Below are 23,613 nucleotides of genomic sequence, written 5' to 3' on the forward strand. Positions count from 1 at the left end.
TTTTTAAAGTTAAGTAACTAGTGCTAGTATCATCTTCAAATTAACTTTCATGTCATTCGAACCAGCTGCATAGGCTATGCACTATGCTATTCTGTGGTCTGTGCAGAAAAGCTCAAAATTGATCTTAATCTCAAGGTGGGGGTGAATGCAACAGTTGCATTTTAAAAGGAGTTAGAGGAGGAAGTGAAAATTCCTTCACGCCATCACCCTTCACTGCGACAAACCTTATGCAACTCAGCCTTAGCTATTAGCCATTTTAACTCTAGTCTTTAGATACTTTATAGTATAGTTACTCCAGAACAAATTAAATTACATTGCAAGGCATTCTGACATCCCTGAAGTAAATATCTCAGCTATTAAAGGAAACATGAGCAAAAAAGTATCAAACATACATTCACTTTCAATATTTAATCAAAGGCATTACAAAATAAGAAAACCAAGGATTGTCTAAGTTGAACACAATTTTAAATAAGTCCATTGCATCTGGGAAAAAGAGGTTAAAGAAGACCCCTCCACACACACACACACACACACAACAACAAGTCCAGTTAAATAGGAGTTTTGTAAACCTTATACTTAAAGCATGTACCAAATAGAGGGTATCAGTAAGTAGCATAGCAACCACAGTATCTCTGTGGACTGATTGTCTAAAGGCTTGTAGTGTTTTGGTATCAGTGATTCATACAGACACAGTGAGCTGTTGTCCTGCCATTCAGGAAGTGATTGTTTGGTAGTGGTCTCAATCAGTTGGCTGCCACCCTCATGCCATCAGGTTCCTCTGGCTACACTCCAGCAGGTGGGGCAGGAAGAAGTGTGCAGTGCCGTCATCCGGCAACAATTCCAGGAATTCCAAGGGATTCAGCTCCATGGCAACCACGACAAGCGTTTCTGTTTTCATCATGGACATAAAAAAAAAGCAATATTTCTGACAAAGGCCATGTGGATAACATGGAATATAATGTTAAAACATATAGACTGATTATGGCCATGTTCAAGCGCAGACAACTTCAACATTATTTTCTTACTTCACTTATGCTTAAGTGGGTTCACATCTAAAGAAAATCCTATTAACTGACTCAAATTCACTGGTATGCCAATGCAAAAATACTATCACAACTTCCCTTCTCCTTTCCTGCCAGTGAGTTATATGACATTCTAATGTGAAACAATTCATGTCATTCACAATCTCTTCATGAACACCTTGAAACTCTCCGAAAAGTTCTCCGTACCTCTCAGGGCAGCCAGTAAGATGCTGTTCTCGTCTCCCGCTGCTCTGGTTCTCTCACACAGCTCAGGAAACAGCTTCTGCCACCACAAAGCCTAGCAACAACAATGCTCAACATCAGTCAAACTTTCCAAGGGCATTCTGGTATGCTTGGCAAACGTGGTCCCAGGTTGAGAATACAGATACATGAAAAAAACAGTGGTGCATTTCACTGCTTAGTCACTGTAAGTACAAAGTGTAAGCACACAAGGCTATCAGCAACAGACTTTTGGAGAATAAGGTCAGCCACCATTTTATCATTCTTTAGCTCGTCGTGGGCGAATGAGATGATGGCCTGCGGGCAACGGTCCAGCAGCCGCTCGATGGAGCTCTCGGTGTGTCCGAGCCGCGTGGCACACAGCACGTGCACACTCAGTCCCGCGTTGTCAGAGTCCGGCAGCTGCTCCAGGAGAGGCAGGATGGAGGACACGTCCAACGTGGGGCCACACAACAGCGACTACAGCACACACAGAAGAAGAGGGACACCGCTGAAAAAGCCTGGTGCAGGCTGAGTCATACCTGAACCTTATCATATCCCTTAAACAACCATGGCTTAAAACCTCCGTGAAGCTCCCCCCCCCCCCCTAATTTAAGGTTGACATCCACTGATGAGCAATGGCACTAGGTACACATAGTCACCTGAAGCTTCTGAAGGTCCTCCTGGTAGGCCAGTGTGCTCCGCATTTGCACGGGTGTCAGAATGCCCACCCAGGGGTAGAGCTGTCCGTAATGGACACAAGAGTTCATCTAAGAAAACAAAACACAGGTTGGATGTGTTTTGTTATGATGAATATTACAGACTGAATTACCAATCAACCTGCACACCCATCACAGGAGCTCTAGCTTTGGAGTTCCAGTAACTGATTCAAAAAATGTGTTTCATGGACAAGTACAGTATTTCCTCTTGGGGCATCTTATCAGCTTCATAGACCTAATAGACCAAAGACCACAGACAGCTAGTCAGAGGCTGTTGGTCAGAAGCATACACACATGTATGCATGTGTGAAACACAAGTATGCAGCTGAGGAGTGAAACGCTGATATGAATCCTTATGATGGGTGGTGGTTATGCGTACATTCACTGCTAAATCTAGCTGGAGGAAGTGATGTGGCGGGTGTCTGTAGCTATGCCTGGGTCTGAAGTACAAGGTTCAGGAGAATGCAGGTGATCGGAGTTATAGGTGTGGGTCCAGGTGTGGTGGGTGAGGTGTGGGTCCAGGTGAGGTGGGTGAGCTCTGGGGCTCAGGGGCTTCCCTTACCAGGTCGTCTGCGGTCTTGAGCGGCCTGGCGCTGGGCTGCTGGCGGCGGGTGATGCGGTCGATGTAGACGGAGGTGAGGCGGAACAACAGCTCCTGAATGACTGCCTCCTGAGAGGAGGCCACCAGCAGGGCCTCCCAGAAGTCCACCAGCAGCTGTGGGGTGTCAGGAGCCTCTGGGGCCTCTTTGCACAGCTCCTGGAGAACACAAGCGAACAACATGATGCATGGGTTCATTGAAAATACTAAATGTGAAAATTGATTAATCACCTTAGCTGAATGATATAAAAATGTACACCTTTTTAGCATTGCATTGACTCCCCTTTTACATAAAAATAAGGAACTCCACCAGATGCCGCCAGGTAATCACTGTATATTACTGTTATTTCAAAAGTAATTATATGAATAGCACTTCATGCTATAACCTTTTGAGGCACTGACCTGGAAGAAGAGGTCTGCCTCCTCCAGTTTGACTTTGCTGTTCTCATGCAGGGCCACGGCAGCTGCCACCAACAGGCCCTCCTGGGACTGGTGAAGGTGGCGGGCCAGCGGCGTGGGCACCACAGCCTTCCCCCGGCCCAGCAGCAGCAGCTTGGGCTCCTCGATGAAGCCATACACCTGCAGCATCTAAGGGCAGGAACAGCACGCACGCGCACACACAGACACACACAAGCAGCAACGCTCTTAGCCTCTTAAAAGGGGCAGGGTAGTGTTTTGGCTAAATGTTCTAGCCCAGTTTAAAGACAAAATCCAAAACAATATGCCTCATTTGAGTGCTTGAAATGATTCCAAAAAAACTCAAGTAACTTTGCACTCCAGCTCACTGCAGAAGCAGTCTGTTTGCTGCAAGCACAGATGATTGTCTCAGAGAGTAAGTAATAGACTGCATCTTTCTGGGAATCAGTCCTGAGCGGAGAGATCCACACGATAGAATAAAACGAAACACTCCCCACCAAACCGTGGTGCTCCTCACCTCCGCATGGCGCTCCATCTGCTGTTGGTACAGCTGCATGTCCCCCATGCGCAGCGCCAAGGAGGCCGTGGCCAGGGTGAGCGTGACAGAGGGGGCTCCAGCGGCCTCCAGCCGGTCCAGGTGGGCCAGGGCGAAGGCCGGGTCGCACTTCAGCATGAAGGGGCTGCTCACCACATGGGGCAGCTGGGCAGGCTCGGCCACGCTGAAGATATCCAGCACTGTGTTGGCAGCCTCCTGAGTAACAAAGCATAACAAAAAATAAATAAAAGAGTGGATATAGGTGGAAATGTAGTTCTAAAAAACAGTTCTTTCTTTTCTTTCTCTGCTTTGTCCCCTCCTCACACAATACACAGCCTGATGGACTGTGCTTTGAGACTAGCCTGTGTGTGTGTGTGCTTGTGTGTGTGATATCCCAAAGTAATGTCGCCTAAAGCAAGGCAAGCAATTTAATTATGAAGCTTGAAGCATTCTGAGATGGACATATGGAGCCAATACAGCCTCTGTTCAGGGTTGCATGGCTTGCCTCTTCACATACCTGACTAAGCTCCTCCATGTCTTCCTCATAGAGAGAGTGCCTGAGGAAGAAGATGAAGCCTTTGCCATAGTCCGGAGGGGAGTTTGCCGTGGCCACGTTCCTCTGGATCACTTCGGTAACCGACAGCCCGGACATTTTGTAGTATGGAAGCGCCTGGTGGCAGTCCCTCTTGTCAAACCTATAATCCAAACAGATACAGTACGTAAGGAAATACCCTGTATAGATTAAGCTGGCAGCTTCCAAACTAAACTGTCGTTCCACGATGGCTACAGAAATAAATCCTGGCACACAAAACCCCTCTATCCTCCAGGACTGCTTTTAGAAGGTAGCTAAATTCAGTATCACATTTTCAATATACGCCCCGTCAAGCTACTTATTTCCCCAGGCTCTGCAAAACACACTGGTATTTTATAATATATGTTTACATTTTTTAATAGATCTCATACTTATGATCTATCACCAGGTCGACTATAAACTAAATATCCATACTGTGTAAACTGATATCAGTACACCAGTGAGGTTTAGCACTAGTATTTGGGACACTTCGACCCTCTGAGAGAGAGCGCTACCTGCTGTAGCAGTCCCCGAGCTGGGCACAGTTCTCCTCGAAGGCCTGCTGGATCTGTGTCCTCTCTGTGGGCTCGATGAGGGGGTCTAGCAGCGAGGCACGCAGTAGCAGGTGAGCCTCACTCAGGAGGTGGATGCAGCTCAGAGAGAAGGGGTCTGACACCTCATACTTCTTACTGTACTCCACCTGAGATCGGACACACATCTCATTACCATCATGGACACATTCCACTCAGTCATACAAATATACTAACCATCATCATTTTTTTTTGTCTATTTTTTTCCCCCCTCTACATTCTTACAGTGACTGTGCTCAAGAGTTAAACTATTTCTAATGAGAGCCTTCTGAGGTTCTTCAAAGCAATCTGTTCAGAAACTCTACAGAGCACAGTGACCTAATGGAGTATGTTCCTCTGATATAAAGTTAGATTACATTACTTCCTAATGGGACAGGAGTGCTATTTCTGCACAGGTCCCAAATCTGACGTTCATACAATTTTAACGCAAGATCTTCTCAATATGTTTCAGCCATTTGCTTCACATCTCAAAATAGCCATGTTTTCAGAGCATGAATGATCCATTAACAAACATGCTCAACATCAGATTGCATTACCATCTCTCTGTAGAGGGCGAGACTTGAGACTGTGTTAACCACATACAGGTTCCACCCATGGCCACTCTCAGTCGGCTCCTTAGGCTTGGTGATGGAGGTCTTCCTAGAGCTGCAGTTGAGGACACAAGAGCGAGATATTTTATGGGACAGCCTTCCGTCAACGAAAACACTCGAGGAAGAAGACCAGAGCTACCACAATTTGTAATCTCAATCTGTTTTGGACGGAAAGACAACAGAATATTCACCAAAGATTAGTTTTACAACAATAGTTATTGAGATTGCTAAGATTAGCCAAGCTGTTTTTCCTATCTGTGAATGTGTGTTGGGGACATTAAGAGTCACTTAGAATAAATACTGGTGTCTAAAGCAATTATACCAAAGAAATGGCATGATAATTAACATCTAATGCCAAACTGAGTAACAATAGCAAAATCAGATCAAGATCTTGTGACTTCCCATGGAACTACAATGCAACATCAACACAGACTTAGTTTAACAAGTACGTAGACATGTAAACAACATACTTGAGCTGATTGAAACCATACCTAGTCTGGCTTACTTCCCTGACAAATGTCAGTACCTTCCCCACCATTCCAAAATGACATTAGTCACAACAGAGGTCATCTCTACTACATGCAGTTATCTACTTGTCTTGAGTCTTGAGGATGGACTTTTCCCAATTATGTTCCCTAAGGAAGAACCTTCACTGGACAACAATGAGCTCAAAAGCTCATTTGTTGGGAAAAAATCTAAAGTGCATGACTGGGCGGTTTAGTAGTTTAATGTTATTAGTGTGTGTGTGTGTGTGTGTGTGTGTGTGTGTGTGTGTGTGTGTGTGTGTGTGTGTGTGTGCGTGGTTAGGGGCTGTAGAAGGAAACTCAGGGACAGAGGAATTCAGTTTGGCTTTCCTTGACGCACATAGCCAGTAGCGCGGACAGACACACACACACACACACACACAGACACACACACAGACACACACACACAAACACACACATTCTCTCTCTCTCTCTCTCTCTCTCTCTTTCTCTCTTTGCCTACTGACCTTCCGGCTGCTGATCTCAATGTGTCCATGAGCCAGTTGTGTGAATCACTGCAACCCACAGACACAAGCATTACAACTAAAGAGATCAGAGACAACTTGCTGGAGCACACCATATTAACTGCATCAGTTATCATGGATTGCCTTGGTGTCTGTAATGAGTCTCGTATACTACGCCAAGGCAAAGCAGCCCGCAGGGTTTCATCTGTGGGCTTTTCCTTGTTAGATGGCTTAAGCTTTACACACAGCTTCCCCTCTCCCTCCTCCTTGCTGTGAAATTCCCTCCAAGCTGAGGGCTTTCATAAGGGAGAATGTGGGTCATTGTGAAGACAACCATCACATGACCACGAGGAACCTCCAACATAACCACCAGTGCGCACCAGACCATTTGGAATATTTTTGAACGGGACACACAACAGTGTTGTTCTCGCCACGTTAGTCCACACACGGTTAATGATCCACACGTCCAGGGAGACAGTTAATGGAGAGTTTAGGGGGATAGGAATTTCCAAGGAATCAGGGACGGCGGGAAGCCATGGGACTTACAGGAAGGACTTGGATAGAAGGCTCTCCAAAGCAGGGTTGCTGGACGGCTCTATACCTACCGCTAGCAAAATCCCCGTTAGAGTTTTGTGATCTTTTGATTCGCTAAAACAAGATTTGCAATTGGTTACCTACATGTACACAGGAGAAGATACAGGGCACTGAAGGAGAAACAACATACACAAGGGATGTCATCAAATAATGCTATTCTATTCCTCTATGAGTTGTCAGCTTTCTGTCCAAGGCGGGCATAAGACAAAACCCAAATACTGAACACAGAATGAACTGGGAATGGTGACTGAACGTGAATGTGACCTACAGGCTTCTCCTGGCCGCTCTCTCCACATCCTCTTTGCTCTCCACATCTGCTGCGGTCAGAAGGACAATGTGGTTCCTGTCATGGCAAAGGGCCTTTAGACCAATGAAGAGCTGGATGCGCAATGCACAAACCTCCATGGTGAAGGGAGGACAAGCCTAGACAAACACACACACACACACACACACACACACACACACACACACACACACACACACACACACACACACACACACACAAAGTTATCCAAATAGCAGTGCAATTCAGGCCCTCTAATCTAATCAAGACCAGGAGCAGCACACACATTCAGGAGACACTGCAGCTTCAAAATTAAATTTATGCTGTATATTTCTCCTAGCTGGTCTTGCTCTGTGGTGAGCTGCACTAATTCCACGGCATCTCATCTGTTAAGGCCATATATGGTGAACGCTGAACCTAACTGAGTGTAAATGATTCCAGTTAGAGGTTTTCTACAGATGACCTAAAATGAGGTTTACAGAACTGGGCTGCTGCTGTTTGGTTTGCGTCCCTCTCTGAAATAAGTCAAACTGGAAGAAGAGTTGTTAGAGAGACTTGTATTTTCACGTCACCAGGAGGCAGGCATGAGATACAATTCGATTTTTCCCTTTAACCTTTTCCCATTTTAGTTGTAATTTTGAGTTAATTTTTCTATTGTCATCATGATCACACAGCTATGGTCAACTGGCTGACATTATTCATTTCTCACAGTGGGAGTGTAGCAATGTCTGAAGAAATGCCTGTCTGTCTTGAACACCCTTACACAGGTGACTCACCTTAATGGTGGTGCAATGTAGAGGTCACTCGACTGTCTCATTCTGTCTTGAACACCCTTACACAGGTGACTCACCTTAATGGTGGTGTCGATGTAGGGGTCCTCAGCCCTGGCGGCCACCGCACTACAGCGCACAGAGAAACACTGAAGGGCATTTCTGGGACAGAGATGCACAGAGATGCACAGAGACAGAAATCAACACACACACACTTTTCATTCAGTGCTACAGAAATACTAATGAGGAGGAAAGTGAAGAGGAAAATAAACAAATGAAAGCTCTATCAAATAACAAAACTGCTTTTTTTCGTGACTGTTCATTTAAATATAAGGGGTCATAGAAATTAAATCCCTAACATCCATTTCAAACTCTGGAGGAGCACTTCAGTCTTACTTGGTGATGACATGGAGGAAATGGCTACTGAGCACAGCCTGCTGGGCCTTCTCCGGGTACTGGTAGGCCGAGACCAGCTCCACTAAGCCTTTGATACTGTACATGTAGCCAGTGTTGGGCAGGGAGAAGAAGCAGAACACGCAGGCAGGATCAGGGGGTTTGGCCTCACCGGCAGTCTCCTGGTTACCTGACCGCCATTACCCATGATGAGAAAGACGAAGAAAGATACAGACTTACAGTGAGATAGATGGACAAAATGATACATGGTTTGATAGGTTTGTATAATTCAGACAGGTGACACAATGTGATAAGTGCTTACTAGTGAGCACTGGGTAGAGCTGCAGGGAATGCAGACAGGTATCCTCCACACTGTTGCCTTGGAAGAAATCAGGAGCAAAGCGCCTGGGTGGGTGAAAGTAGATTTGTTACAGACCTGTTTCACGGAGCATGCCACTACCACTGAGCTGCTCAGTAGTGTCTCTTCCTGCGAATCCTTAGCTGTGGCCATTTAGATAAGTCATAATATATAACAAGTATAAAGAATAGTAGTAATGAGTATCACATGTGATGCATGATCATCAAAGGCATTAATGCTGGAGACCTACCTATATAAGATGTAGGTAACGCCTGTGTCGAAGCGGGACTCACTCTCCACACCAGTCCACTCCAGAGTAACACATACGCCACAGTCCTTGGCCTGTTCCCCCAGCATCTCCAGATGCTTTGGGAACATGATGAAGTCATCTGGCTCCCTTTTCATCTCTGGACAAAGAATATTAACCAAAAATGATGCATAAACAACTATGGTCACCTCCAACATGGCACTGTTTGCACAACACAGATGAAAAGCTAACTTGGTTTACCGCACAAATACAGTAACTTTATCATTTGTCTGGACTATTTCACAGATGCAGATAAGAGAACCATCGCTTAAGATTTGGTTGGATCAGCAGTGACAATTGCTGTGTGTAGTGAAGCATTACCATTGTCATCCATACCAGAGTCGCTGACATTGAGCCTGTCCTTTTGGGAAATCATGTCTTTTGGGACCAGGGCATGCAGTTGTAGCTCCTGGTCTTCCTCCTCCTCCTCCTTCTTCTTCTGCTCCTTCCCAATTTGGGGCTTCTGCAGCTGAAACACCAGGACCTCCAGATCAGCCTGCATGGCCACGTAGCCGGCGCACAGGGACACCTGCGAGGGCGTCCATCCCGGGATATGGAGGATGAGGAGACGCTCGAAATCCAGCACAGAGAGACGGTCGTTTAGCGCCTGTCGTCGTAACGTGAACAGAACCAAGGTTTTGGCACAGCCCACTAGCAGGTCTCCCGTGAGAGGGCAACAGGCCATACAGAGAGGGGTCTCGAAAAGCGGGATTTCGATTATCTCCATCTGCTCCTTGGGAATGCCTCGGAGCGACGCAGAACCTCGTAGGAAATGGCCAAGCAACCGGACACCCACTCGCGTTTTCTCGGCCGCTTGGTAACGCCAGTTGGTATAAGCGCGGAGGTAAGTGGCCTTATTTTTTTCCTCGATGGTAACAAGATAGTCTCCTGTAGAACAAAGTAATGACGAATATTAGGTTTCTTTCAGAGAGAATGGTTTGAACTGCACTTAAATAACTAAAGGGAAACGGTAACTTCTATTTGTTTACACAACTTGATACAAAACGTAATGTCATAATTAGGCTTCTATAAGTAGGCTATAGTGATGAGAAACCACTGATTAGCAGCAAACACAGCAAATAAGCTTTCAACAAGTTACTCTCGCAGTACAAAACACTTCTGTCTTGGATTACCTGTTTGACTGTGTAATATGCTATGGACTGTTCCCATTGTCGCAAATCGACAGATGAGAGGGCATCCTTCCTCTTGCATGTTGTACGCTTCGATCTTACATCCTCCGGCTGAGACGACGAAAAGAGCATCTCCGCCGCAACAAACCGGCCCGGGCTCTTGCTCGGTGGGAACAATGTGTTGGGATGCAAACGGATGGCAGTTATAAACATGAACCATTTTGTCTTATTGTACGGCGCTTCCAAGCAGGAACAGTGTTGATGGTTAGCCTACATAGTTTAGACGCAGCAAAATAATCGTGTGTTTGTCCTTCAAATGTAACCGGGTTGTAGTCTATGCACTACTACTTTCAGTCTGATCAATATCACATGTTCAGTCGTCTTGTGATGATCAGGCAGAAAACGTTTCGGTGATTACCCTATCAAGATCCACTTCCTGCTTGACCAAAAACTACGAACTATATTTCGGATAATAGATCTATAATCATTCTATGCGCTTCAAGATTATGATTACTTAGAGGAAGTCTACGCTCTTACATTTTCTCCATTCGAACCTCCTCAGCTAGACGACGGGTTTAGTTCCTGATTATGGTACAGCGTCAAAGCGCTTCCCCTGCCGCGTATTCATTGGCTAGTCAATCTGTCAGACTTTTCATTGGTTACATACAGGGTACCTATGAACGCCACAAATTCCGCAGCCATATGGAATAAACTTCACCAGTGAATGCTTGCCTAAAACCACTTTCTAACAAACACCAAAAGCACAATCTGTTTAATTTACATGGGACTGACATATTTGTATACTGTTCAATTGGTAAATCTTCAATGCAGTCATGGTGTAGGTGTGTCAAAGACAGTTATGTGCAGTGGCGGTGCGTCAATACAGGGCGCAAGGGCGCCGCCCCTCCTAAAATTTTGAGATGAAAAAAAAAAAAAAAAGGTAAAAAAAACATTATATACCAAACAATTAAAATAGGAAATGTAATGTGTTAACGCATTAAATGTGTGTGGGAGCCCGTAAGCCCCTGTCAACAACCACTTAAATGTGACCGAATATAATATATTGCCATTCGTTATCACTGAGATAAGCCCCTCCTCCCTGGGGGGGCGCCGGCCAAATGGAAGTCAATGGGAGCTCTCATACTTTTCTGAAACATTTGAGCAAGGACAGCTCCTCATTGCCGGATGAAAGTTCGATCCTGGGGCGCAAAATTTTGCGCCCTGACCAATGACATCGTTTCTTATTTCAACGCGACTGGACTATTCGTCGAATCAGAGACCTTTATCATTCCCTCACATCCCATATAAATCTCACGTATCTACGAGAGCAACATAGCTAGCAGAGACTTTGATTCTGTGAGTATGCCGACTGAAAACTTTCGAATCGACGATCAGATGTCGATAAGAAGAGACTGAAAGACATGGGACCCGAACGTCCGGATTTAAAAATGCAGCAGCAGAGCATCGACCCGTAGCTACACCCGTAGCTTCTCCTCAAGCCTGTATGCTAACCGGAGCTGGTTAGCTGGTTGTTCAGTGAGTGATGCGTTTTTTTGTTTTCCCTGCCTGTTGTTACAAAGTCCTGGGACTGAAACAATCTGGACTGCAACGGGGATGAGGGATCTAAAGCACTTCAACGATAAATGTAAGAAGCACGAATCTTGCCGCAGCCATCTAACTAACAGCCTGAAGCTAAGCCTCTTTGGAAGACTGAGTATTGCAGAGCAGTTGGACGAAAGGTACCGAATTGGCATTCGAAAACATGTAGTATCATCCAGTGTTTCTGAATCTATTCTGCTCTAAACCTCTAGTATAATCCAGTATTTCTGAATCTATTCTGCTCTAAACTACTGGTATCATTCAGTCTTTCTCACTCTATTCTGCTCTAAACCTCTACACCGTTTTTTTTTATCTACTCTGTTTTAAACTTCTTGTACACCATGTTTCTGAATCTAGTCTACTCTAAACCTCTACTACCCAATATTTAAACCTCTGGAACCCAACCCAATGTTTGTTAAACCATTCTGCTCTAAACCTCTCATGCCCAATTTTACAGTTTGTTGAGAGTTGTTAGTGGACAGTGTTGAGCACTGTGTTTTCATGAAATAAATCTTTGTTTTTTAATATATTCTACTCAAAACCTCTCTTGTGTTTTTGTTTTCTCATTGTGGAGTGCTATTTAAACCGCACTGCGCCCATAGTCTATATATACGTATGTCTATGATTGCGCCCCCCCCCCCCCCCCCCCCCCAAAAAAAAAATCACCAGCCGCCACTGAGAGCAACTGTCTGTTCTTAAAGTGCCCACATTGTTGATGTAAGGTATGCAGTAATGTTACTTTCACCCAGTGTTGTATAGTAACGAAGTAGAATTTTTTTTTGGATATCTGTACTTTACTTTACTACTTATATTGCTGTTTACTTTTACTTCGCTACATTTTGCAAAGAAAACTGATACTTCTACTCCGGTACATTTCCCCTGAAATCTTGTAACGTTAATCGTTAAAAAATCAAATCATCTTTAGAAAAAAAAAAATCATGAGAGTGACGAGACCAACGTCGGGGACTGTGGTAGAACACAGACTGCAAGCAGGTTTGGCGAATCAGTGGTCCTACCGCACGTTAATGCGCTATTGACAGTTCGCAAAAGTCCCGTCCTCTTAAAGCGTGATTTAGTGTTGATGTAAGGAATGCAGTATATGTTGTACTATGTATGTACTTTCACCATTGTATACCAACTATATTTTCTTTTATTATTATTCTCGTCACCTGCGGTCTCCCTCCAGCCATCCACCTCCTCGTCACCCGAGGCCTCCCTCCAGCCATCCATCCCCTCACCTGAGGCCTTCATCGAGGCAACCATCCCCTCACCCGAGGCCTTCGTCGAGGCAACCTGGACAGCTTCACCCTGGCACAGTTTACCGGCTGCATTCAACCCGTCCACCCCTCCAGCCTCCATGATTCCACCATCTCCTCTGTCCCACACAGGGAAAAAGAGGAAACGGAAGGGGGAGCAGGATGACCTCCACAATGGGAGGATTTCGGAATTGGCGGAGCGCAGACGGGCTGTGCTGTCACTTGAGGGCATGGCATCCCCAGATAAATATTCTATATATGGCCAGACGATGGCGGAGCTGGCGAGGACAGCTGTGGCAGAGAAGCGGCATTCAGCGATGGTCAAGACCATGAACTTTATGCTTTCAGTACAGGCCGTAGACGACTTGTGCACTCTATAAACTGTTCTTGTACTTTTGCATTTTTAGTGTCAATAGTTGGTTTGAAGGTTCCGGTCTGACGCATGGCGGAGTAGGTCGCAAGCCGGGAATACTCTGTTCACATTTGGTCAAAATTCTTGTTATATCCGTCTAATTCCATACAAAACTGGTGCTAACGCTGACTTTAGCTGAGAATATGAAAAAGATGAGTAGAAAAACAGGCCAAACGGCAGACCAACAAGTTAAAGACGCAAAACAAACTGACACAGATAAGCTAGTGGAACAACCGGACTCTGAGGCTAACAATCTGCTAACCCTGCCAGATATGGAGAGATTGCTAACGTCCATGGAGGAACGCATTATAGCGAAACTTTCTGCTCAACTGTCGGCTGAGAGAGCCATTATCGACCAACACCACGAAACCATTCAACAGTTGGAAACCTCGCATAACGACATGCATACAAGACTTGAGAGACTTGAATCCACTTGTGCAGCACTCTCTAAAGACAACGAAGAGCTGAAAGTTAAACTGGATGATCTAGAAAACCGTTCCAGGCGAAACAATATTCACATAATAGGACTGCCTGAAAAAGTTGAGGGACTGCATCCAACTTCATTCATTGACACACTACTGAGAGAAACATTTGGTGTGGAATAGGGATGCACCGATACCACTTTTTTTACAAACCGGTACGAGTATTTTTATTTGTGTACTTGCCGATACCGAGTACCGATACCGATACTTCTTAGATTTGGTCTCCATGAAAGTGCAATTCATTTGGAGGCAGATCTTATTTTATCCTCTGCAGATTATGTCAAGCCTATAGTACAAAATTAACAGAAGGCTATCCCAAGCCAAAAATGAACAGAGCTTTCTGGTTTTAACACACAAAAAAAGCCTTCAAACAGACAATATCATCACATTAGACAAAATGCAAATATAACCAGATAAAGGCAATTCAATTTGCTGCATAGTTAACAACACAGTCTGCTTAACAAAAAGTGAACAGAACTATTACTGGATTAGCACATTTCAGTTACAAAAGGATCAGAAGAATCTCCTGCTCAAGTACACAAACAATCACTTAACCTATGTGGAACAGTCTTTCTCTCTACCTCTCTCTGTGTGTGCGTGCGCGTTTTTTTCTTTTGCAAGACGTCAGTTAAGATTGGTTGCTTCGGTCTTGCGCCACTAGCATCAGTGAACTCTGTGTACTTAGCACTATGGCATGTCTTCAGATGTTTAATCAAATTGCTTGTGTTAAACAAAGTACTTTCCTTTCCGCCCCTCGACACCGTAGCAGTGCAGCTCTTACACTGTGCCTTACTCCTGTCGTCGTCATTTATCTTAAAATGAGCCCAAATCGCCGTTAAGGCAGCACAACAGAATTGCTAATCGCTAACGAGATGCTAGCGGCTAAATTTAGCGAAACCTGTATACTGAAATACTTTGACACTATGACAAACTTTCCTAACACAGTCAAACATCAAGCAAATGCAACGCAAGACGGCAAATAAGCTACTTACTAGTCTGGCAGAGAGTGGTAGGACAGGTAGGACAATAAATCACATTTTGTGTCAGCATAGCCCGGCCAGTTTGATGCAGTGAAATACTGATGAGTGGTATCGGTGCTTGGTATCGGCAATTCAAAAGCGAGTACGAGTATTTTAACGAAGTATCGGCACCGATACTGGTATCGATACCGATACTGGTATCGGTATCGGTGCATCCCTAGTATGGAAGCTTTCCCCACCTCAACGATCGCTGACAGGGCTCACCAGATTGCCATGGTCAGGAAGAATCCAGCAGACTCCAGGCCACGTCCCCTCATCGTGCGAATTCACCACTTCCAGACCAAGGAACGCATTCTGAAGCTAGCAAGAGAGGCCACCTCTGTTTCTTTTCGCGGTTCACAAATTCCTTTTTTCCCGGACTTCAGCGCTGAAATCTCCAGGAAGAGATCTGCATTCATCCCAGTGAAGTTGCAACTTAAAAATGCTGGATTCAACTACAGGATGCTGTTTCCTGCCAAGCTCCAGGTTACCGACAAGGACAGACAGGATAGGCATATCTTTCTCTCACCCGACGACGCTGTCTTGTTTGTGAAAAGACGTACAGGCAAACAGGGCTTGGATACTTCCACACAGGCTGAAACATAACATGGGTAGGCTATCTACTTCGCGTTGGTGAGTAAGCTTGCTCCAGATGCATCTTATTATGCGATCTCTAAACGTAGCCCACTCCATGTGACTTCATATTAGCCAACTTTGATTATAAATGGACATTCTTCTTTTTACCTTGATTTGTGATCCATAAAAGGCCCTGTTGGAGTTAAGAAGTTAAGTTAAGAAAATGCTCTAGTTCAATGCCAAGTTTGGTTGCCTACTGTGTCGTTGTGATGTCATTTTGGTCATTTAATTTTGTTTTATGTACAGATGCCTGAAAAAGCCCGCTTTTTGCCCTTCATATGTTGTACTATATATTTTAAGAGGGCAAATAGACTTTTTTTTTATATACTATGTCTTAGTAATTAGGCTATATTATAGCAAACTGTTCCTGTTACTGTTTCTGCTACTCTTAAAAGGTGTTATTTCTGTTGACTGCGTTGTGCACAAACCCTTTTAATGAAAAACATATTTTCTGTAATAACAGAGTATAGAGTGTAGACTGTAAGAATAGGTAGCACGTGCTCTTCGTGCTTGCTAAAGCAAGTTTTCCAGTCCAGCCTTTTTATTTTTATTTTCCCCCCCTCCCTCCTCTCTGTGCATTACCCTCACCCCTCGCCATCATCTCATTTCACTATGGCTTCCCATAGCTCTCAATTGATCTCAAACCTCATTTCCTGTGCTAGACAAAATGACATCTAGAGTTAACATTCAGCATCGTTCCATACAGTTTGTTTCACTCAATGTGTTAAAAAGGGCTGTCTCACCAGTTGCCTCCAGCTGTGCACCCCACTGTGCAAGCGACCACGGGACCTGGGGTCCAGGCAGAGGTCAGCCTATCAGTTCATCCCAGGAGTCCGTGGGGCTCGTGCACAGTGGAATTTCACTGACCAGATGGTTAACCCCATGCTGGGTTTCTCAGAGCTAGCCTGGACTTGTTTTCACTCCCCCTCTCCACCATATAAGGCCGACCCTCCTCATGGCCATTTGTGGGTCAAGTAAGCGGAGTTGGAGAGGAGCTTCAAGCAGTTCGTCAGGTCAATTCATTCAGAGACATTCGCTATCATTTGCCGTGCGTCAATGAAAGAGTGAGTGTTTCGTTGTTGTATGTGTAATGTAGCAGTTCTGTTCATATCAGTGTATATACTATATGTATGTTTATGTAGTGTGGTAATTATACTGTCTTGTCATGTTTCACTCTGTTACCATTAAGCAAGAGTTACCGTTGTTAACAGAGGAGCGGAATGTTCACCATAACGCTGGTTAAGGGACAGATCCGTATTTATATCATAGCCGTAATATTCAGTGTATATACTGTTTCATCTCTATCTTATTTCATTGTTAATATTTGTGTATATTTGTTATATATTATTTCCATAGAAACCACGGTTCATGGTCTTCAACTCAATCACGGTCATTCAAGGATTCATGTGTGTTAGAAGTCCTTTACACGGATAATTCTAGCATTCATTACACGGATTCTATCATTCAGTTCACGGAGTCAGGTGTGAATATAAGTCCCTTTACACCGGATAATTATAGTCACAGTTCATCATCATTGTCAATATACTGTCAATCCTTTACACGGATTACTTTCACCATCATTCATGTTCATCCTGCCATTCAAGGCTTGAGTGTGTGCAATAAATACTTCATTACATCTGTCATCATTGGGACATTGGCATCATTCTAGTTCTAACCGGACAGACCTGTGGCGATTGTCACCTATTTCATTTACCAGTAATACAGTCCTTTTGGGTTTCATTCAATTCAAATATCACCCTATTTTATACAATGCAAAAGGACTAAATAATCCAGTGAAAAGACAGAAAATAGTATCCTATCTCCAGCAGCTAAAGGCAGATATTGCATTTATACAGGAAACTCATTTAAAAACGGATGCTGTCAGTTATCTTAAAAGAAGATGGGTTGGACAACTGTACCACTCACAGTTTAACGTCAAAGCCAGAGGGGGCGCAATCCTTATACACAAAGATATCGCATTTTAAGCAGAAGAGGTGATTGCTGACACCAATGGGAGATACGTTATTGTCATTGGCCAGTTATTCCATCTTCCTGTAATTCTTGTCAATGTTTATGCCCCAAATTTTGATGACCACAACTTTTTTACAAAACTCTTTTCTGCCATACCTGCCCGTAACAATTACAACTTGATAATAGGAGGCAATTTGAATTGTGTGCTCAACTCCACACTAGACATATCCTCAGCTAGACCTCAGGCTCTCACCAAATCAGCCAAGGTCATCAATGGTTTCTGTGCACAATCTGGTCTTTCAGACATTTGGAAATTTAAATATCCCAATAAAAAAGGCTTCTTCTTCTCCAGTGTCCATCATATTTACACCCGTATTGACTATTTTCTGATAGATAACAGGTTAGTAGGGAGTGCAGACTCTTGCCAATATCACACCATCTCTGTCTCAGACAATGGCGCTCTATCCTTTCAACTGAGCTTACCCAATTCAATTCAATTCAATTTTATTTATATAGCGCCATAACAATACAATTGTCTCTAGGTGCTTTACAGAGCCCAGAGCCTGAACCCCCTTAGTGCAAGCACATTGGCAACACGGGCAAGAAAAAAACTCCCTGTTAGTCAGGAAGGAACCTTAAGCAGAACCACGGCACATAAGGGGGGACCCATCTGCTTGAGGTCGGCCGGGTGGAGATAGGAAGGGGGGATGGGGGGAGGGTTGTGTGGCAGAAGGGGATGGGAAACAACAGGTGTTGTACATATCCTGCATTTGGTAGGTGTACATAATATATATACAGACATCCGGTGGTAAATACATGATACAAACAAGACCAGTTTAGTGGGTATACACTGTGCTCAAAGGTTTACTGTTACAGGGGTAAGGGGAGTAGGAACAGAGAAACATGTTGATGGTGGCAATATTATATATTGTATATAAATGCTAGCATAGGGTATGAGGTAGAGTAAGTGTACGGCAGTGCGGTGGCGGTGGGTGCAATTGGCAGAGGGTTTCTACGGGTAGACCGGGTGGAGAGATTACAGCAGCGTCCCATAGAGAAGATAGTCTAGATTAGGAGAGAAAGAAAAAGAACAGAGTGAGTGGGTAGAGTTTGGCTGTCCATATGCGTAGTTGAGCAGTAGTGGGGGTGAGGAGCAATGTTTCCACTTCCATCAGCAATTGGAACATGCTACAAGGGAGAGAGAACATTTTTGTTAGTAGACATTTATTTCAGAAACAGATAAGGAGATACCTTTGGGTAGTAGATTTACAGTAGGCAATATGGCCATTTTATCAGTATTATAATAATACTGATAAAATGGCCATATCATATCACATTGCTAATGCTTATAATAATTTATTATAAGCATTAGCAATGTGATATGAGAGGAGAGGGAGGGGGAGAGAGAGCGAGAGAGAGAGGGAGAGGGGCTGCCTGGCTAGGTGTAAGGGAATATTATTTAATATATTATTTAGAGTTTGTAAACCATATCGCTTCCCAGATTAATTTCTTTATAGAAATTAACATTACCCCAGAGGTTTCCCACTCAACCATATGGGAGGCGCTTAAAGCGTTCCTTAGAGGGCAGATAATTGAGTACTCCTCTAGAATGAAAAAAGCAAGAATGGCCAAACTTGAGACAATCTCCCAAGCCTTAGCTGATATTGACAAACAATACGCCTCATCCCCCTTGCCAAGTCTTTATAAAGAAAGGCTGCGCTTGCAGACAGAATATGATACACTGACCACAGACAAAGCTACTTATCTACTCACCAGGGCCCGCTATAATATTTATGAATCTGGCGATAAGGCTGGCAAACTGTTAGCCCAACAAGCCCGCCAATCCGCCTCCTCTCGCCTCATACCTAAGGTTCATGATAGAAATGGTGAGAGCGTAACCAACCATTTGGAAATTAACGATGTCTTTAAACAATACTACAGTGACCTATATAGCTCTGAACAGGATGAAAACTCCCCAAAAATCGAGAGCTTCTTTGACAAACTTACATTTCCCTCTATCCCTTCCGACCACAACAAAATACCTGGGCCCGACGGCTTTACCTCAGACTTCTATAAAAAATTTGCACCTGAACTATCCCCACTGCTTCAAGCCATGTTTAATGAATCGTTGTCGTCAGAAGAGCTTCCACCAACCCTACGACAAGCTGCTATTACACTTATCCCTAAAAAAGGCAAAGACCCACTACAGTGCGCTTCTTATCGCCCTATGTCTTTACTGAATGGCGATTATAAAATTCTGTCTAAAATCCTAGCTGCTAGACTGGAGAAGTTAGTACCGCAAATAATATCTACAGATCAAACTGGTTTTATTTTAAATAGACACTAGCTCAAACTTGAGAAGACTCCTAAATATTGTATATTCCCCTGCAGCCCCTGTTCCTGAAATGGTGATTTCACTTGACGCCGAGAAGGCGTTCGATCGAGTTGAATGGAACTACCTGTTTTCAGTGCTCAAGCATTTTGGATTTGGTGAAGCTTTTATATCCTGGATAAAACTTTTATACGCTCAACCCTTAGCTGCAGTAGTTACCAACGGTCAGCAGTCTGAATATTTTTCCCTGGGTAGAGGCACCCGCCAAGGCTGTCCCCTGTCGCCCCTCTCTATCTTATGAGTTTTCAGGCATAGTGCGAGGTGGACTTACTCACAAGTTATCCCTCTATGCAGATGACTTGCTATTATATACATCTAACCCTATAACTTCAGTTCCCTCAATTGTTAATACTCTAAATCAGTTTGGGAAAATATCTGGCTACAAAATTAATCTCCAGAAGAGTGAAATGTTCCCTCTCAATCAGGCTGCCTCTCAAATTTCCCCATCACATTTTCCATTCAAAGTAGTTAAGAAGGGATCTAAATACCTTGGAGTAGAAATCACGCCAACTTTTTCACTGCTATTTATAAAGAACTTTGGAGTGCTTTTTGAAAAGTGTAAACAAGATATTGTGAGATGGTCCAGCCTGCCACTCTCTTTAGTCGGTCGAGTTAACCTAATTAAAATGATTGTGTTACCAAAATTTCTTTACCTCTTCCAAAACATTCCCATCTTGATAAGGAAAAAGTTTTTTAAAACTTTGGACCAATGCATAGCATCCTTCATCTGGAATGGTAAATCACACAGGATTAAAAGGCAATCTCTAGAAAGACCCAAGGGGCTTGCTGGCTTGGCTTTGCCCAATTTTATATATTATTATTGGGCCTGTAATATCCAGAAAATATTGTTCTGGATGGAGGACTATCAACCTGACACCAGTGAGGCCTGGATACATCTCGAATGCACAGGTGGCCCGGTCCACTTGGGCTCTGTCTTATGCACTCCGTCCACTCTGACCCCGCAAACCCGACTTTTCTCCAACCCAATTGTCCTTAACTCAGTTAGAATCTGGTCACAGTTTAAAAGACATTTCAACCTGTCTACAATGTCAATTCACTCCCCAATTGTCAATAATTACCATTTCCCACCCTCTACCTTGGACTCAGCTTTTAAAATCTGGATGGCAAAAGGCATTACCTCCACACTTAGCCTCTTTTTTCAGGGCAAATTTGTATCATTCACACAACTCTCTGAGAAGTTTGACCTGCCAAAATCACATTTTTTTTAGATATCTCCAAGTAAGACATTTTGTGCAGAAAAACATTGCTTCATTTCCAAATCTACCATCAGATAATGCAACTGACAATATTTTCTCTTTGTCTCCACACCGTAAAGGCTTAATTTCAGTCCTTTACAATCAAATCTGCAACATCTCCCCCCAATCACTGCAAGAAACTAGAAAACTTTGGGAAGAAAACCTAGGGGAAGTAATGAGAGAGGATCAGTGGGAGGCTGCGCTAGACTTAGTACACACATCATCCCCATGCGCTAGACATAGCTTAATTCAACTTAAAATCCTCCTGAGAGTTCACTGGACCAGGGCTAAACTTGCCACGATTTTCCCTGATGTTGACCCCTCTTGTCCCCGCTGTAAAAATCAACCAGCTGATCACATACATATGTTCTGGTCTTGTCCTTTCCTCAGAACATTTTGAGCAGACATCTTTCATGCTTACTCAACAATGTTTGGTGTGGTCATCCCTCCAAACCCATTATGTGCCATTTTTGGCTTTACTGATGAAACACGTTCTCTTAAGGGCAGGGCCCATGTTGTCATAGCTTTCACCTCTCTGCTTGCCAGACGTCTGATACTACTCTTATGGAAGGAACAAACACCACCCACATTCAGTAGATGGATCAGAGACACCATGTCTCTCCTGAAACTGGAAAAAATCAGATATACTCTGAAAGGTTCCATACAGAGCTTTGAGAGAACCTGGACCCCTTTCTTGTCATACTATGAGAGCATACAAAGCCCACTACAAGAGAAAGATTAGATGGCAACACCCCTCCCCTCCCCTCCCTCGCTTTGTTTTTGTTTTTATTTGTTTTTTTTATTTCTTTTCTCTGTTTTGTTTTGCAGCATTGTGGTATGTAATTGTATTGTAATAATCCAAAACTTTTCTCTCTCTCTCTCTCTCTCTCTCTCTATATATATATATATACATTCTACATGATCTTTTAATGTATGTACTTCTGCTGCATGGGGTAAGCTGGCTGGGGGTGGGTGGGTGGGCCTTATTGTGGGTAGGGGTATAACAATTAGATTTGTGATGTGTAATTGTATAATTTTATTGATTACCCAAAAAACACCAATAAAAAGTGTTAAATATAAGACACAATATGGGTCAAAAATGACCCGTTTTGAAAATCAATGTATTTCATCATTTAATATTACAAGTATTGATTAAATATCTTGTTTTTGATTACCAAAAAAAAATAGTTGGTTTGAATTTTGTACTTTGCACTGTTATTTCTTATTTGTTTTTTCACTTATTTTGCACATTGTTTGTTTCACTTATTTTGCACATTATTTGTTCACTTATTTTGCACCTTTTCTTTTGCACATTACTTATACTTTTCATCTTTTATTACTTATAACTTTACTTGTATATAAATAAAACAGCAAATAAGTATTGAAACAGTTGGATTTTTTTATTAACATGCCTGAACGTCATGGTCAGTTCATGAGGTCGTTGTCAGGCCATCCAGGTTCAATTGTGCCTGTGACCACTCGGTGGTCATAGAATTGCATCAATTCATGTCTCACACCTATAGCAGCTCTACAGCTGTTTGTACATTCTTTGCCCTTTGTCACTAGTTCTCTAGTATTATTTAATTAGTCTAGGTTCTGCACCTTGTTTGTATGCAAAGTAAAGACAGAATAAAACAGCAAATAGTTTTTGAAAGAGTTGGGATTTATTAACACTTGTATTTACATGGCTGAAAGACGGCCAAGGTTTGATCATCAGGTCATCTGGGGGCCAAGTGTGCCGCGTGACACTGTCATTTTGCCATGATACCGCTCCCTCTGGCACCATAAAGAATTCCGTCAATGCATCTCGCACACCTGCAGCAGCTCTGGTGGCACGGCTCCTAGTTATCTGTGATGGATGGACAGCTTGTAGATTTGAGTCGCCATCCACCACTCTGCGCCACTCACCAGGCTGTTCCGAGCCTCCTGCAGGTGCATTGGTGAAATTGGGAGGAATGTAGCGGCTGACAGGGTTGTTCGCCTCATCGGTGTCGGCCAGGTAGTTGTGCAGGATTACACATGCCTTGACCACATCCACAGCCTTCTCTGGAAGGAACTCAAGCGTCCTCCCGAGAATTCTCCACCATGCCGCCAGGATTCCAAAGGCATTTTCTATGACCCTCCTGGCTCTGGAGAGTCTGTAATTAAAAATCCGCTTCTCTCTGCTTAGATTTGCCCCTGATAATACAACGAAAGATGCAGTGTTACTGAATAGAACATAGTTGCACCACAATACAGATAAGATACAACGTTCTGCCAAATATGTATGCAACGTGCTATGCAATTCATTATTATGATTTGTGACATACCTGGAAATGGACGCATGATGTTGTTATGCAAGGGGAAAGCAGCATCAGCGACAATCAGGTGTGGGGCTATGGTCGTGGTCCCTGGAAGGAGCGCTGGTGGCGGCAGGTTTATCCTATGCTCAAACAGCATTTTGCCAAAACTGCTCTCTTTGAAAACGCCGCCGTCGCTTTCCCGTCCGTATCCTCCGACATCCACC

General features: G+C 43.7%; 1 protein-coding gene and 1 long non-coding RNA gene across 4 annotated transcripts; one reads left to right on the forward strand and one right to left on the reverse strand.

Moving 5' to 3' along the window:
* Window positions 1–393: 393 nt before the first annotated feature.
* hps3 (HPS3 biogenesis of lysosomal organelles complex 2 subunit 1) lies at window positions 394–10,720 on the reverse strand. 3 transcript variants are annotated; one of them, XM_031575574.2, is made up of 19 exons: window positions 10,088–10,720; window positions 9,291–9,842; window positions 8,898–9,054; window positions 8,612–8,694; window positions 8,293–8,479; window positions 7,977–8,058; window positions 7,112–7,266; window positions 6,796–6,897; window positions 6,253–6,300; window positions 5,208–5,316; window positions 4,597–4,781; window positions 4,028–4,205; window positions 3,493–3,726; window positions 2,961–3,146; window positions 2,523–2,717; window positions 1,904–2,011; window positions 1,515–1,721; window positions 1,230–1,320; window positions 394–888 (listed from the first exon to the last, which is right to left on the reverse strand). In XM_031575574.2, the coding sequence occupies exons 1-19, from the start codon at window positions 10,302–10,304 to the stop codon at window positions 761–763; spliced, it is 3,204 nt and encodes a 1,067-aa protein (XP_031431434.1). In that variant the 5' UTR covers window positions 10,305–10,720; the 3' UTR covers window positions 394–760. The 3 variants fall into 3 exon arrangements, with proteins under 3 accessions (XP_031431434.1, XP_031431432.1, XP_031431435.1); XM_031575572.2 differs by having other exon boundaries at window positions 9,276–9,842; XM_031575575.2 differs by lacking the exons at window positions 6,253–6,300; window positions 6,796–6,897 and having other exon boundaries at window positions 9,276–9,842; window positions 10,088–10,717.
* A 969-nt stretch (window positions 10,721–11,689) lies between these two features.
* Window positions 11,690–13,495, forward strand: LOC116222066. The gene is made up of 2 exons (XR_004164450.1): window positions 11,690–11,729; window positions 12,870–13,495. It is a non-coding gene; the product is annotated as an uncharacterized LOC116222066 (long non-coding RNA).
* The last annotated feature ends 10,118 nt before the right edge of the window (window positions 13,496–23,613 follow it).

The sequence above is a fragment of the Clupea harengus genome, chromosome 10 (genome assembly GCF_900700415.2).
Source record: "Clupea harengus chromosome 10, Ch_v2.0.2, whole genome shotgun sequence".
Taxonomy (NCBI): domain Eukaryota; kingdom Metazoa; phylum Chordata; class Actinopteri; order Clupeiformes; family Clupeidae; genus Clupea; species Clupea harengus.

What these genes read in the sequence shown, in the direction of transcription:
- hps3 (XM_031575572.2), bottom strand. Translation starts at nt 10,304, where the DNA reads ATGGTTCATGTTTATAACTGCCATCCGTTTGCATCCCAACACATTGTT. An exon ending in GCTCTACCCAGTGCTCACTA is followed by an intron (nt 8,480 to 8,611) that starts GTAAGCACTTAT and finishes AATGGCGGTCAG; the next exon opens with GTAACCAGGAGACTGCCGGT. An exon ending in CTCGGGGACTGCTACAGCAG is followed by an intron (nt 4,206 to 4,596) that starts GTAGCGCTCTCT and finishes TTTGGATTATAG; the next exon opens with GTTTGACAAGAGGGACTGCC.